Genomic DNA, 16,601 nt, shown 5'->3' on the forward strand with positions numbered 1-16,601 from the left:
GAGCATCTGGAAGCACAAACTGCTGACAAGCAAGTTAATAAAAAGAGAGACAATGACGAGCTGCTCATACCAAATCAGCCTCCCTGACTGACAGATCACAGCCACTTTTCAGAGCAGGTGTTGGAAGGGCTGGTGCACAGGCCTGGGCACCAGTCCAGTCATTCAGAGGCGGGCCAGAAGCAGCAGAAAGGCAGGATGTATGGTGAGTGTAGGCACCGATCCTGGAGAGCCTGCGTGTTCAAAAAGAAACACTCCAAAACGGTTAGCCACACTGTAAAAAGCACATAAATGAGACTGAAGAATACGTCTTTCCAATCTGTGAGAGTAAGTGCATACTTTTCCCCCTGTAGCTTTTAGAACTGTGGCCTTATCCTGTGCAGTCTTATAAAGAAGTCTTTCACATGCTCACTAATGTGATATTCTTCCGTCAGCTGTGTGTGACATCGGCTCGGCTTCCTTCAAGTACGACATGAGAAGACTGAGCGAGATCCTGGCCTTCCCGAGAGCCTGGTATCGTCGAAGTATCGCCAGACGCCTCTTCCTGGGGGACCAAACCATCAACCTCCCACGTGAGTGCTCAGCGGTTGCACTCGGGTGTTGTGATGGCCGTGTGTTGTTTACGTTGCCGGCTTTTAAGTTGTTGTAGAATTTCAGCTTTTATGTGGCATCTGACACAGGGAACAGTGAGCTTTTCCAGGCTTCTGTCAGTGCTGATCTTTATTTGAAATGATCAACAAACTGATGTGCTTTTACTAAAGCGAGATATTGTTGGCTTCTATATAAATCTCTGCACTGCCTCTCAGATGGGTTTCTAAAAACAAAATCTTTAACTCGGTGCAGAAATGAGTGAACATTTCTCCCCAAAAATTCTGATATGAGCACCAACATCCACCTGCTAACCTCTGTGCATTTAGCCTTTTTTCATCTAGCTTGTTCTTAAACTTGACAATAAATTTGTTGAACTCTAAACTGGAACACCTTTGGGATGTAGAGACTGAAATCATGGATGTAAAGATGACAAATCTGAAGCAGCTGTATGAGCCCATCATGTCAGTATGGACCAAAATCTCTGAGGGTCCAACATAGTCCTAGCAAAGTGTAACTAATGAAGTGATCAGTGATTGCATATTAGATCTTTGTTCATTGAGTTTAATATCCTGTCTCACTGGCAGTCCTTTAGCAAACATTTCCTGCAGTCACTTTACGTTGACATTTACAAAGGTGTCCTTTACTTACCTCTTCGAACCTTTACTTCGCTCCAGCTTCCGGCCCCGCCACTCCTGACTCAGCTGAAAATGTCACCCATCACCTGTCCCCCGAGTCCAGCCGGAAAGCTTACTGGAGAACGTGGGACGGCAGCACCGGGACGCAGCACGTGCCCCAGTCCCCCAACGTCTTTTCGGAGCACTCCACCGGAAGCAACATGTCCCCAGGCAGCCTGGGGCACCTCAAGTCCCCTGCACCTGGTCGCACCAGGAGCGTCTCTGACTCCTCCGCTCCAAGGAGAGGTAACGGGGAACATTAAATGCCTTTTGTTACCGGAGTACGAATCTTCACACCCAAAAATCCAGATAAGGAAGAAAAAATAACTGCAATTAATTTTTTCCTATTTTTTTTCATTGTTTTTTAGATTCAGTCACAAAAACATCGACTCCTTCATTTGGTAAAAATGGGAAGGCAGCAGGTCAGCAGGGGTCGCCGTGGGAGACGCTGGTGGTGTTTGCCATCAACCTAAAGCTGCTCACCGTCCAAATGAACATGAGCAACGTGATGGGAAACAATACGTAAGTGCATCCAACGCTGTGCAAACACGTGCTAATAATTAGGATTTAATGGTTACTCTGGTAACTCAAACACAGAAGCGATTTAAAATTATTGACTATATTTTCATTTATAGAATATCTTGGCCACACTTGTCCAGTTTCACAAATCATGAAAAAAAAACATTAAAATCAAAAGAACATAAAAGAAACTTTAGGAAAACAAACACAAAATATCATTAAAAATGAATTAGCAGGGGGATTATGCACTAAAGGAAGAAAAACACTAATTAAATGGATGAGAGATAAAAATCTTTCATCTGAAAGTATCTCATGATTTTCAATCAAAGTATATTTTTTGGCTGCCCCACTTTAACGCTTGTCGATGGCTACAACAGACTCTCATCTCATCTCAACAAGAATCAATTGCCAACAACATATAAGTGCCTCAGAAAAGCCAGGCATTTTCACAGCCACACATCAGACAAAATCAGGCCTATTTACAACTACAAGGGTCTGTATTTTCTTTAGTATCCTAACAGGTGATGCAATCATTGAAACCAGCCTTACACTTAAAGTTGCTTTCAATATAATCCTTAGTTATCTTATACCCGGCCCTGTTGCAGTCCCTCAGTTCATATGTGGTTTGAAACCAGCTGATTTAGTTCCCTCCTGAGAGCCTGAGATGTCCACATTATATTATCCTTTCCTATTATGGTATCATTAAGATCCAAGAGGAGAAAAGCTATTGGAAGCTCTCTTATAGATTGGTCTGAATCCTTAAGTTTTTTGCTCGCATGCTGATCTAATTGTAGCAATTTTTGCTAGTGTAAGATAATGACTTAAGTGAAAGATTCCACGCTTAAACAGTAAATTACTGACTGGAAAACACTCTTCATCATGCATTGTAGCTCTAAAAGCAAAACTAAAGTTATAAATTTAACTTAAGAATGTTACTGTCTAAATAAAACATAGCCAACATTGTTTATTTACCTTTTTACTGCAGTAAACAGCTGTTAAACTGGTGTACAGATGCCTCTGGGGTGCTTCTCCTGCACTTCTTATCACCCTTTATCGTCCACTCTTATGGGTTCAGTTTAACTCTACTGCACTGCTGGATTTTACCGTTCACCACAATATGGTGTCAGTACACCCCTGATCTCTACGGTTGAGGCTGAAGTGCAGAAAATGATGCTGAAGCGGTGGCAAACACAGCACCCTCATAACTAAGGCTGTACTGTTTTATGAGCTCTGGGTCTCCATAAAGTTAAAAAAATAACCCTCTTCCACAGTGGAAGTGTGTGGGCTCCACAAACAACACACACCTTCTGCTTCTTTCTCACCAAGGCAAGACGGTACACTTCTCCAGCTCTAATTAAATCATTTATGAGCTCAGGATATTCTTCCTTCATAAAAACTTTTATGCAAGGGTGCAGCCTGGATTTAAAGCGAGAATTGTATTGTCAAAATAGCTGCACTTGGATATAAGCAAAAAGGCAATAACACATCAAACTGATGAAGGTGAAACGCACAACGACACGTTAGAAAACACAGTTGACATGTTGACTTGTGAAAATGGGTTTAGCGCTCAGAACTGGCTGTTCGTTTCTTCCTCTGTTACCTGTGTTTATTCCTTGGAAACTTCTTGTGATGAGTCATTTATGTTTCATACAGAAGCCTTCTACATTATTCAGCAGCATTTCAGGAGCGCTCACAGTTGTTTGTCCCTGCAGCTGGACGACCAGCGGGCTGAAAAGTCAGGGCCGACTTTCTGTCGGAAGCAACCGAGACCGAGAGATCAGCATGTCTGTCGGCCTCGGCCGATCCAAGCTCGACTCCAAGGGCGGGGTGGTGGGTGGCAATATAGACGTGAACACCCTGGAGATGGTCTGTAAGTAAACAAGGCATCAGCTTTTCAAACATCTGGTGTTTTTCTCCAACTCGTTAGCAGCTTTTATTCTAACAGAGTGTAAAGTGTGGATGTGGAGCTGAGCCAAAGTTCAGTGCTAGAGTTCTTAAAACACTGGGAGCAGTAATGTAATATTATGCACATACAAAAATGTTTACTCTGCTAAATAGGCATAAAATGCATTTTATTTTATATATTACATTTAATGTTTAAATAGGCTAATATATAGATACAGCAGCCACTTGGAAGCTGGAAGCAACTCAGTGCATTTAGGCATGCAGACATAGTTAAGGCAACCTGCTGAAGTTGAACCTGAGCATCACAATGAGGATAAAAAGGGGATTTAAGTGACTTTGATGGTGGCTGGAGCATGGCTGTTGGTGTCAGACGGCCTGGTGTGAGTATTTCAGAAAAGGCTGATCTGCTGGGATTTTCCTAAACAACTGTGTTTTAGAAGTTTAGAAAGGCTGGTCTGAAAAAAGGAGAAAATATTGAATGATGAACATTTCTTTCAACAGGTCAAAGGAGAATAGTCAGACTGTTTCAAACTGACAGGAAGGCAACAGTATCTCAAATAAGCTTTGTTAAAAAATCAAAATGTGCAGATGAGCATATATTCTTAAAGCGCATGGAGTACAGCAGCAGAAGACCACACTGGGTGCGACTTCTTTCCGTTAAGAACGATAAACTGAGACTAAAATTCACTTTTGCACAATAGACGATTGGGAAAATGTTGCCTGGTGTGACCAGTCTCGATTTTGGGATAAAATCATAAAACGACCACTTTAAAAACAACAGTTGCGGCTGCTGGTGTAATGATGTGCAGGATATTTTGTTGGCACGCCATGGACCCCTTAATACAGCCTAAGCATCATTTCAGTGACACAGCCTGCCTGAGTGGCCACACTGTGCCCATATTCTGATGGCTATATCCAGCAGAATATTACAAAATGTTATAAAATGCAGCTCTAGCTTGTTCTTAAACTTGACAATAAATTTGTTGAACTCTAAACTGGAACACCTTTGGGATGTAGAGACTGAAATCATGGATGTAAAGATGACAAATCTGAAGCAGCTGTATGAGCCCATCATGTCAGTATGGACCAAAATCTCTGAGGGTCGAACATAGTCCTAGCAAAGTGTAACTAATGAAGTGATCAGTGATTGCATATTAGATCTTTGTTCATTGAGTTTAATATCTAAGCACTGATCACTGATGCTTCTGCTTGAGATGCAGTCAGCTAAAGAAATTACTTGTTGCCTGAAATCGTCCCTACTCGGTGTCCTCTCTAGATGAACTAAATCTGCCACAGTGTGTGTGAAGCACACGTCACCTTCTCGCCTGTTCACCTTCAATAGTTTATAAATAGACACAAAAGCGAATATTTACAGCAAAATGAATCATTTTAACTTTGGTATTTTAGACTAAAAACATAAGAACAAGGTGCTGAGCCATTTTTATCTGAGAGGAGGCTTCACAGTCAATCTCAGCATGTATTTAAAGACACTGAAGCCATGAAGCTGTGGCTGGATGTGTGTGACTTTATAAAACTATTATTAGACCAAACATATTGACATGTACCAGTTGTGGTTTGTACCTACCAGAAGCCTAAAGCGTTTTCATGAATGCCAGTTGAATATCTTAACACAGGTTAGCACCATTTTTAGATGATATGCCTTGTTGGTTGTGGAGCTGTGAATTTAAGCTTTCAGGGCTGTGGAGGAGGGCAATCATGCTCAGACACCATACAAAGCAGCCATGTGTAGTGTGAGTTCTGCTATGTATGGTTGCCCCGTTGCTGTTGTGGTCCAGCAGCAATAAACAGGTAAACCAGAAGAAGAAGAAGTCAGTCCTTACTTACTAGAATCCACTGATTTTGATGTTGAGAGGTATGGGATTGCTTGTGCGCTCTCATTGGTAACTACTATCGTGTGGTTTGCAGCCCACATCTCAGAGCATCCAAACCAGCAGCCCAGCCACAAGATCCAGATTACCATGGGCTCCACAGAGGCGCGAGTGGACTACATGGGCTCCAGCATCCTAATGGGAGTGTTTAGTAATGCTGACCTGCAGCTGCAGGATGAATGGAAGGTCAACCTGTGTACAGTGGACACCAGCCTATCAGAGAAAAGGTGTGGTATGATGTAAGCGTGACTGCACTGTTCGGCACAACACGATCAATACAGCACTTTTAGATGAGTCATGTTTAGTGCCATTTATTCATTTCATTCTTGTGGCCATCAGAGATTAGCCTGCTTCACGTCTCCATGTCTCTGTACTTTGAAATGCAGATGTTTTCTCTACAAAGAGGTTTGTATTCAGTTTCTGAAGTGTTGAAACACAAAGCACACTAACTAGAGAGCACAATTTCAAAGCATCGCGGGTTATGAAGAAAAACAGACAATTTGCTGACCGAACAAAATTATGTCTGGACTCGAGGGTTTGTGTTTGTATCTAGTTTGAACACAAGAATACACAAATTACACGACATTATGTCGAGAATATATGCCATTTTCTTTCATCTGTGAGCCATTTATGCCTGCTCTCCTTTCCTTTGTTTCTTGCAACAACCTTTTTCACTCATCTGCTCCGTTTCCCTCCCCATCTTTTCTCCTTCCAGTGAGATCTTCATCCACGGAGACCTGCAGTGGGACATTTTCCAGGTGATCATTTCACGGTCCACCACACCAGACCTCATCAAGATCGGCATGAAGCTGCAGGAGTTTTTCACTCAGCAATTCGACACCAGCAAGCGGGCCCTCTCCACCTGGGGCCCTGGCCCCTACCTGCCCCCCAAAACCCCCGTCGTCAACACTGACAAAGGAGCTGCAGAGCTTTGTAAGCATGCCTCGTTCCATACTGCTGGGTGAATGTTGAGCACAGTCTGTAGCATAATAAGGCGCGCACAGCAAGCTGTGCTGCTTGCAGGAAGTGAAATGATTTGTAATTCTAATAAGCTTAATTTGTAAACAACTTTTTCAAATAGTTGAAAAGGTTGTTTAGCAACTGAATGTAATCAGCCTCGCTCATGAGATAATCAGTAACGAAACAGGCAGCATACATTTTAAAGATTGAGGGCTTTATAAGGACAAAAACAACATGACACACTAAATCTGATCCTGTTAGCGCCAGCAACAAGCCTCGTGTTCCAGTCAGAATTCATTTGTCCGCCTGCTTCTCATTTTCCCTCCTAACTGTCTTTGTCACGCAGACATGGATGCGGCCCATCACCGCCACTGGCCCGGGGTGCTGAAGGTAATCGCCGGCTGCCACATCTCCCTCTTCCAGACGCCCTTGCCTGAGGATGCCGTGCAGCTTGGCGGGTCGATGAGCCTCCATGGCAATCACATGACTCTGGCCTGCTTCCACGGGCCAAACTTCCGCTCCAAGTCGTGGGCCTTGTTCCACCTGGAAGAGCCCAACATCGCCTTCTGGACAGAGGCACAGAAAATCTGGGAGGATGGTGAGACTAAATGTTCTTTTTAGGGACTCGTGAATATTAATATTATTCAGTCGAGATGATGCTCAGTCCTGATGAACAGATCAAAACTAAATATATAAAGGTGCATCTCTTTATGAATTGTTTCTGTTACACACAGGCTCAAAAGACGACTCTACCTACATCGTGCAGACACTGGATTTCCATCTCGGCCACAACACGATGGTCACGAAGCCGTGTGGTGCTCTCGAAAGCCCAATGGCCACCATAACCAAAATCACACGACGGCGACATGAAAACCCTCCACATGGTGTTGCTACTGTCAAAGAATGGTTTAGCTACGTCACTGCAATGAGAAACGAAGGTAAACATTTCAGCAAAATTGTGTCATTCATGTGTGCCCATTTGTTTAGTGGAAAGCCTCGTCAGTGGGCCGTTGATGCTCGCTTATTTGGGATCGAAAGGCTTGAACGCGTATTTAAAAAGAAAATATTTGGGATTGGAAAATACAGGGAAACAGTTGAATCTGATTACTGTGGTTTGGTTTTGGAGCTGTCCAATCAGAGTCAGCGTGGGCTGATGGGGGACCTTAAATAGCCTGAGGCTGAACTTAAAGTATCGGATAGAGCTGGGCGATAGAACGATAACGATATGTGTTGCGAAATAACTTTTCCTCGATAGAAAAGTTAAACTATTGCGATAGACCTAGTCTCTCTTGTCCTCTTTTAAAAAAAACAAAAACAACAACAAACAAACAAAAAAAACCCAACAACAGCCAATCCAAATTAAGTAGCGCAGAGCTGAACCAATCACAGACGCAGTGTCACGTCACGTGACTTGTTACGTACAGCACAAGTGCCAAGCCGCACATGTGTATTTGTTTGGGACGCAGCCAGCCGCCGTATTTTTAGAATTAATATTTTGTTTCTAAGTGGAATTGACAATTTAGTCTGTTTCGTTTGTTCTATTTTGAAACTTAAACGCTTTAGCGGCTGCCTTTTGTGTAGTTTGCAATATTTGCCTTTATCTGAAAAAGTCTCATGTTTCTTTAGTACATCTACCCTGTTGAACTTATTATGGGAAATAAATATTTTAATCAAAACAAGCTGCTGATTATTTCACATTTTACTTGTGAGCAACGGCACATTTAAATCTTACAAATATAGTTATTTGGCTTATATCGTGATAGATATCGTTATCGTCTGAAATGAAAAAAACATCAAGCATAACATCTTATATCGCCCAGCTCTAGTATCGGATCAATTTGGATCTGTAAATCATGCAGATTAATGCCAGTAAACCCCCAGATTTAAAATAACGACCTGGAAATGTGCAGGATATGTCCGCTTCAACTCTGTCATCAACTTGGCTCACGCTGTCCTTGGAATCTGATTATTCCATGAATATGGGAGCAGTTTTCAGTTGGATATAATTGTGCCTTCTGTCTGTAGTAGCCAAGAAGAGATCCCTCCAAACTCAGTCACGACAATAGAAGAAAAGAGGAACAGAATCCAGAGTCATTGTTCTGTGCAAAAATGCATTCAGGTGTCTCTAAAACGAAGCTTTCATACTCTGAGTGAACCAAATCAAACGGGAATTTTCCAGGATCGCACCCTTTTTCTCACAGAATTGATGTGTTTGTGTTTATCTGTTTTAGTTCTGCAGGGAAACACAGTCTAGGTAAACAAAGCGAGAATCTCACTTCATACTTGGACTATAAGTTTAGAATATACTCACTTGATTAGTCTCACATCAAGTTCGGCTGCACAGAATTCATTTTTAGCCATTGGTCACATTAGGATTCTTGAGACCGAGTGAGAACAAAAAGATCAATTAATGGGACCAAATGCTGCTTTAATGTCATACGAGCATGCTGGGAGGGGGGGAAGAGCAACCACTTCAAATGTTGATGAAAGCCAGTTTGGGACTGTTGCAAATCAAACATCCTGTATTCTTTAATCAGTGACGTAAACCTAGTAGAAGATAAACCGAAAGGAAGGAAAAAATGAATTTCGTAGCCTTAAGTAGCTTCAGAACTGATTTACTAGGCTAGAAGTGTTAACTGGGGGTATCTGGGGAAGAAAAGATTGCTTCAGACTTTAACCTTTTCTTCACTCGAGACAGCTCAGACTAAAAGGAGAAATTTTCTCTTCTCTCCACCGCGCAGCAGCCGCGTCTTATCTTAAATGTAAAATAGGTGGAGATAGCATTTAACAAAGCGGAAAAGCAGAGCGTGAGCGTGACCTTAAACTCAGGAAAAGAGTTCCCACGTGTTTTATCTCCTGTCGCAGAGCTGAACTTGCTCAGGAACGTCGAGGCCAACAACCAAGAGAGCGGATCGGCTGCCAAGAGCTCCAGTCTGCTGAGCAGCTTCCGCAGCACATCCAGCTACAACCACGAAACAGAGACCATCTTTGCACTACCCAGAATGCAGCTGGACTTTAAGTCAATTCACGTACAAGATCCGGATGAACCTTCTCTAACGGGTAGGTGACAGTAACACCATAAAAACAATCTGCTAATGAATGAGCTTTTTGTGATGTTTTAGTTCACACAAGTCTGTAAATGAACTGTTGGGATCACACTCAGAGTATGGGAGTGTTTATAAAATTACCTGCGCTTCCTTAAATAAATTAATAAATCAACGAATAATCAGCTCCTCTTGTTTGGAGCATCTGCATCCCAGCTCCGCCTTGCACTGCAGGAAGTGACGGCAGCCCTTCGCTTTGCTCCGCGAGCCTCAGATTCCTGTGACCGTGAACCAGTTCTCGCCCTGCTGCAGGTTCTTGTTAGTGCCCGTCTAGCTTGCAAAGCAATTTCAGAGCAAAACCAGCGCAGTCTTGTGGCAGTGTTTTCTTTGTTTTTGTTTTTTTTAATAGTCGCAGCCCGAATCTGTTTATTCGTATTTCTGAACAAGAACTTAATTATTTCATCGTGTCTCTGGACATAATTTGTACTATTATTTGTATTTCATTTTTGTCCTTATCCACATTTGGAGGTTGGAGGGATTCATACCCAACTCAGTTATTAATTCTAAATGAATTACTTGGTTCAATTTAGACATTAAAACTTGGTTGAGATTAAGGATTAAAACCTCCCAGGTTAGTTTTAGGGGAAAACAACCAAGGTTTAGGTTCCTGCTGCTTCTTACACATCTGGTTTTTGTAGTTGCTATGGTGACATATCTCCCACTTTGCCTGGACAACAAATTATACTCCCTACTGAAAAACATTACTTACAAATTCATGCTGACACAAAAAAAAATCATAATTTTCTTTGTCAAAGAACAAAGAGTCAATCTGAGTAACACCGAGGACTCACACAGTCAGCAGCAATGGAAACTTCAAAATAAGAGCGAGGAGATTATCCCATTGAGTTGCATAATATTCTCAAGTATGTAGGAAACCAAAGGTCGTACTAACTCTACATCGATGTGTTTGCTGAAATTGATTTTCTTGGGTTTTTTTGTTTGTTTTTTTTAAATATGACCTTACAAATCCAATCTCTGTGTTTTCATTTGTTCCAGACTCCAGCAGCAAACCCAAAGTGGAGTGCAGCGTGGTGACAGAGTTCACCGACCACATCTGCGTCACCATGGATGCCGAGCTCATCATGTTCCTGCACGACCTGGTGTCGGCCTATCTAAAGGAGAAAGAGAAAGGTTTTGTTTTTTCCATGTTACTCATCGATGTTAGTCTTTCAGTGAATAGAAAAAAAACCCCCAACAACAATGTTTATTCATTTCAACTGCCCACAAATTTATGACTCAACTAGTCACGAAAAAAACACCCTCCAGAGTTCCAAGCATTGTACAGTCTGTCAAGAATATGAGTCATCAAGCCATCGGAGGAGAAGACCACAAGATTAAGCACATCTGTCTGTCTCTGTACTTGTGAAGCTGTCCGCGTGCTGTGGGACAAATTTTTGGGAGCAGCGTGACACGTTGTTACTTTCACACACAGCAGCCAGGTCAGGGAGCCCGACGCACGCAGCATCCTAATGGGTTTCAAGTCGTCACAAAGGAACAAATTAGCACTCTTTATGCCGGCGACCTCGCTTTCATCACCACAATTAAAACAGCCGTGACTTTGTTCTGTTGATTCTGCAGCAAAGTAGAAAGAGAAGCACTGCGAGCGCTTCAGATTTTCACACGTTGAATAATTGAAGTAGGACGCATCTATGTTGTGCTCTGATGTTGTTGTTCACGAATGTGCTAAAAGAGAAAACTGGAGCGTTTCAAAGCAGAGACCTGATTGCCTCTCTCCCTCGGTGTTCTCAGCTCTTTTTGCCCCGCGGATGTTCGCACCTCGGCCCGGCCAGAAGAGCCCCACCGCCCTGCACGATGAAAGCTCCGCGGATAAAGACAAGGACGACAGCATCAACTACACCACGGTGGACTGGAGGGAGTTCATGTGCAACACCTGGCACCTGGAGCCGACTCTCAGGTCAGCTCAGCATCTGTTTGTTATTATAAGACGCACACTTTCACATGATGAGCAGGAGTCCTAAAGCTCACTCAAAAATGTTAGAGGAGAAAATAAAAAGCATCTTTTTCTACGAGTTTGTTCTCAAAGCAAACATGATTGCACAAACCAACAAAAACAAACAATGCAGCAAAGGTTTAAAAAATTGCTTTCATTTTCTGTTTAGTTAGTGTTTGTGCTGGAAACCATCAAGAAATGATTGTGCCGTTTCACCAAGATGTGGAACAGCTGAGCCCCAATTATGGCCTAATTTTGTTCTGTTTGTTGGATTTTTGTGGGTTTTATCATCTTGTAAAGACTCTTTGAATATTTTCGATTCCACAGAGATGCCGATGAGCTATTTAATGAGCCGGGTTGTAAAAAGTAAAAGTGCAATTAGCCCATTAAAAATGCAAGTTTTGAAATGAACAGAAAGATGCGCTGTCAGTGCTTGGTTATCTAAATGTTATATATCGATTTTTACTAATATTAGTAACTCTTCTATATGTGAGAAGCAATGTGTGATGCTAGTTTAGGTGGAGCCAGTTAAAAATTAGATTCACATCAATGAATTTATAGCTGTATGATTAATAGCCCCAGTAATACAGTAGGAAAAAGACAGTATCATAGAGAGAACCCGACTCACGAACAGACGACCTCTGAGAAGGCACTTGCAGGTGATTGCAGGAAGGAAGAACTCCTTTATCACAGGAAGAAATGTCCTGCAGAGGCAGGCTCAGGCAAGAAGAGGAAAAAATAAGGACCAAACTCAAACTTCAGGAGAGAGAAGACCAAAGTTAATGACATGCAGAAGTAGAGAAGAAATGCTCAGTGGGAAGTCTCCCAGCAGCCTGAGCCTGTAGCAGCGTAACTAAGGGATGGTTAAGGGTCACCTGATCAGCCCTAACGATAAGCTTTATCAAAAAATAATGAACAGAGGTATAATTTCACAAATGGCCTGTACAGGATGAGCAATAACTTTGCAGTGCAGTATCTCTTATTAACCCCCTTAGCCTTTTTCAGATGCTAGTTCATAATTACTAATCGTTAGTCTTTTGTGAATTTGTACAAATGCAGCACAAACACTAAATAAATGAAGCATCTTAGTCCCTTCACAAAGACTTTGCTTCATTAATCCAGGAAAGAACAAAGATTTTAATTTAAAAAAAAGAATATTTTTGAATCTTTATATGAAATATCTTTGTACAAAGCAACAGCTTCCCCTCTGAGATTCAAAAGGAAGAAGCAAATCCTTTAATGGAAAGAGACGTGCAGCAACAGGGAGTCTTTTCATGCACCTTTAGCAATGCTTAAACTTCACCTCTACCTTCAGGCTCATCTCCTGGACGGGTCGGAAGATCGACCCAGTTGGCGTGGACTACATCTTACAGAAACTGGGCTTCCACCATGCCAGGACTACAATTCCCAAATGGCTGCAGAGGGGTGTGATGGACCCACTGGACAAGGTGCTGTCAGTACTCATCAAGAAGCTGGGCACCGCTCTGCAAGACGAAAAGGAAAAGAGAGGCCGAGACAAAGAAGAACACTGAGGAACTCAGTCATGCCACTGGAATCAGAGCTGTGCAAAATGTTTCAACACTAGTTTTCTGTATTTAAAAGGCCACTACTTTACGATGTCCAGCATCCTGCATAGTTGTTTACTGTGGTGCTTGCCTCTAGGGGTTGCGACTGAAGCGTTTTGCACTGCTGTTTTTCGTTTTCTGTACATTTTGAACAAATTAGCAAATGCTAGCATTATTTGATTGCTTTATGGGTAAAACCCTGCCTCTCTTACCTGTTGTAAATGACCTTACTGAAACCGCTTCAAAGTTTATTTTAAGGCTTACCAGTCGTTCATGAGAAATGATTTCTTAAACCATTGCCTTTTTCTCTGTTTCCCATGGAACACATGGTGGGTATGCTTGATGTAATTTATAGCGCAGCTTCGCGATATTTAAGAGGAATTCAGTGACGTGTTCTTCATTCTTGACACGAACAAATAAATCCTGGGAGATTTTTCTTAAAATCATCCCCTCACTCATGAGGATGATATAAGCTTGTAATTATAATTTGATCATTATTTATGACTATGTGAAATTCAGCGTCTGTATGATGTATTAGCTTGATGTGTCAAGCTTCTTTGTCTTTTTTTTAATCCACACATTAGAACCAATGTATATAGTTAAATTTCTTAAATGTGTTGATTTCGTAACTTAATAAAACTATTGCCATGAAGTTTTAAAAAATAAAGCTCGAGTCTGTTCATTTTACACAGCTTAAAGGTAGGCTACCTGTTCCATGAGCTTTAGGAGTTTTGTTGTAAATCACAACCACCAGTCCTGAGAGAAAAAGTGAGTTTTCCCCAACTGGTTATGAGTGGTAGCTGGGAAACTGATTGCTAATGTCCCAGTAATCCAGGCCTACAGATCGCTCAGTGATTCCCTGTTAAACAGCTTTCATTGTATCCTCCATCCAATGTCCACATAATGTCACATGAGGCAGCTTAATAGAAGTCCATGGGAAAATATCCCTCAGCTCTAAAATCTTTAAACAGTTTCCAGATGACTTTATGGGTTCAGTCGCCGATATTTCATATCTTGTTTCAAGACCCCAAGATGCCAGCAGGACTTGATGGAGGGATGTCATTTCTGCTGTCTTTGGTGTCTAGACCTGCCTCTAGACGGACTGGTTCACAATTGGATCCAGTTTAAGAAACAAAGCCCTTTTTTTTACCCTTTAAATCATAGATTACATTTGGCCCGCGAAGCCATACCAAATTACTATCAGAGCTGGCCTACTGGTATTATACAGCTAATATATATATTGTTTAGTATTAAGCTTTGCTTGTTCCATATTCAGTTTTTCAGCAAAACGTGTTTGAGTCCATAAGAAAAGATTCATTCTTATATCTGGAGGAATAAATATATTTCAATAAATATTGTCAGCCCACGACTTTGTTCCAGTTTTGAATTTTGGCCCACTGTGTATTTGAGTTTGACACCCCTGCTTTAAATGAAAGGGCAGCACTGCTTTTTTTTTTTTTTTTCGTGTCTAAAAGCCACTGACTCACGAGCACTTCATTCTCAGATCTATGAAATGCATCTTTTGTGTTGATACTTTTCCAGGAAATGTCAGTCAGGTGTTACAGGAGCAGTGTCTGATGCTTTTAAGTGCTTCACATGGTTTAAATCAGAGCTGTAATGGTATCTGCATTAATACATTTCCTTTCTTGAGGCAGTAATTTGCTTCACCTCTGGATTTTTGGAGGAGGTAATGAGTGCTCCTGTAAGACTCTTTGTAATTGAACTCCTACTAGTTTCCACTGATGTCTGTGAGGGGGGAAAAAAAACCTCCCCACATGTCACCGGCTTTGCTCACCGCGGGGTTTTGTTAATACATTACTCTGACTCTAAGACCCCCTTCCCCACCTCTCCAGTGCTAATCTCTTCCTCCGTGCCTTTCCCCCCTCACCACGAGCCATGTTCCACTTTTGGTTCCATGCCATGCTTGTTGAATTTTTGATGGTGCGTTGGCGGGTGGAGCAGGGCACGCGGCAGCACAGCAAAGGGGGAAGAGAACTGCTGCGTTTCCTCTGTGATGTCTGCTGTGAGAATGCAGAAGTGTCACCTGAGGAAAGGCAGACTGCTCAGTATGAGAGCACACTCAAGTCTTTGGTCTCGCTCGCCAGGACCGGACATTATTTTTGATTTTTTATTCTGCCTACTCCACGCGCTCTCCTTTGAAGTGACTTCCGATTTGCATATCGTTACTGCATATTTCTTTTATTTCCTTCACTTCCTGGAGATACAGTATATACATATAAACATGAGAGCCAAGCAAATGACCAGTAGATGGAGTCAAAAGCCAGTCGTCCTACAAACTGAACACCTTAATGACACCTCCCTTTAGTGTACTGCTGTGTTCCTGAATTATAAAATAGAAACGGAATAGAAGACATTAAAAAGTCATGAAGTGGCCAGAGATGTCAAGCAGCTTATATTGGATCCGTCTGGCTCAGACGCTCTTTGCTGGAGTTACCAGGTCCAGGAAGACTAACAAAGACCATTAGGTCGCCTACATGTGATGACAACAATCTCCATTTGACAGATTAGTGTGCAAAACACCGTTCTGAAAAACTAATTGTAGAATTAATTTCAAAATCACTGCCAACTCTAAGTGCAAACTTGGTGGTGGTGCAGACCAGTCGCTCTGGTTTTCACCAAACTGAGCTGGACAAAAGCACCAGGGTTCCTTTTAACCTCACAAACTGGGTGAGAAACTACATGAAAGTTGTTAATTAGCATGTTTTTTTATATCTTCTGTGTTTGATCACAGCAAGAAAAAAAATGCAATTGCAAAAATTGCAAGTCATTGCCACATAGTAATGCCGGGCATCTCCGCATGAGAGCCACGCTCGAGTCTTTGTTGAGGTGCCAGAGTATGTCTTGAGTTTTGGGACAACAGGAGAGAATTCACCTAGACTAAAAGATGAAATGAGTTTTTAGCCTTGCTGTTGTTGTGCATCTCTTTAAGGTTATTAAGTCTTTGTTTCATTTTGTGTTACTTTGCACTGTTTTTCCATCTGTGCTCATTTTGTCTCTTTGAACCCATTTGTATTCATTTTGCAGCCTCATAATCGTTTGTAGTTACTTACCAAAAGATCTGGTGACTGTGGAGCACATTTGAGTACACTGCCGTGAACATTGCCATGTTCATGAGACAGTTTCAGTTTTATGACATTGTTCGTTGTCCTGCTGGAAGCAGCTGTCAGAAGATGTTCACCATGGTCAGCAACAGTACTCAGGTAGGCTGTGATGCCCAGAGTGTGCCAGGATAATATCCCCCACCCCATTACAACACTAGCAGCAGCAGCAGCCTGACCCATTAATAAAAAGCAGTCCAGATCCATGCATTCCTGTCATTTATTCTTTAAAAAGAAACCTAATTTAAAGTTCAGGTTGGATACAAGCTTTTCAACGTGCGTTTCAAATTACATTTCGAATAGTAATACTTAAAATATTGTGACAAT

General features: G+C 41.9%; 1 protein-coding gene across 7 annotated transcripts in view; it reads left to right on the forward strand.

Annotated features, from left to right (window-relative positions):
* kiaa1109 (KIAA1109) overlaps window positions 1–13,807 on the forward strand; it is a 75,511-nt gene extending 61,704 nt beyond the window's left edge. For all 7 annotated transcript variants that reach the window (XM_082517164.1, XM_082517168.1, XM_082517166.1 and 4 more), the window contains 12 exons: window positions 432–569; window positions 1,263–1,508; window positions 1,631–1,784; window positions 3,494–3,651; window positions 5,613–5,802; window positions 6,291–6,508; window positions 6,882–7,133; window positions 7,270–7,473; window positions 9,401–9,595; window positions 10,636–10,770; window positions 11,389–11,554; window positions 12,906–13,807. In XM_082517164.1, the coding sequence (XP_082373290.1) occupies window positions 432–569; window positions 1,263–1,508; window positions 1,631–1,784; window positions 3,494–3,651; window positions 5,613–5,802; window positions 6,291–6,508; window positions 6,882–7,133; window positions 7,270–7,473; window positions 9,401–9,595; window positions 10,636–10,770; window positions 11,389–11,554; window positions 12,906–13,122 (2,273 nt within the window). In that variant the 3' untranslated portion in view covers window positions 13,123–13,807. The remainder of the gene's footprint in view (window positions 1–431; window positions 570–1,262; window positions 1,509–1,630; window positions 1,785–3,493; window positions 3,652–5,612; window positions 5,803–6,290; window positions 6,509–6,881; window positions 7,134–7,269; window positions 7,474–9,400; window positions 9,596–10,635; window positions 10,771–11,388; window positions 11,555–12,905) is intronic.
* The last annotated feature ends 2,794 nt before the right edge of the window (window positions 13,808–16,601 follow it).

Source organism: Aulonocara stuartgranti, assembly GCF_965226115.1.
Source record: "Aulonocara stuartgranti genome assembly, chromosome: 19".
NCBI lineage: Eukaryota > Metazoa > Chordata > Actinopteri > Cichliformes > Cichlidae > Aulonocara > Aulonocara stuartgranti.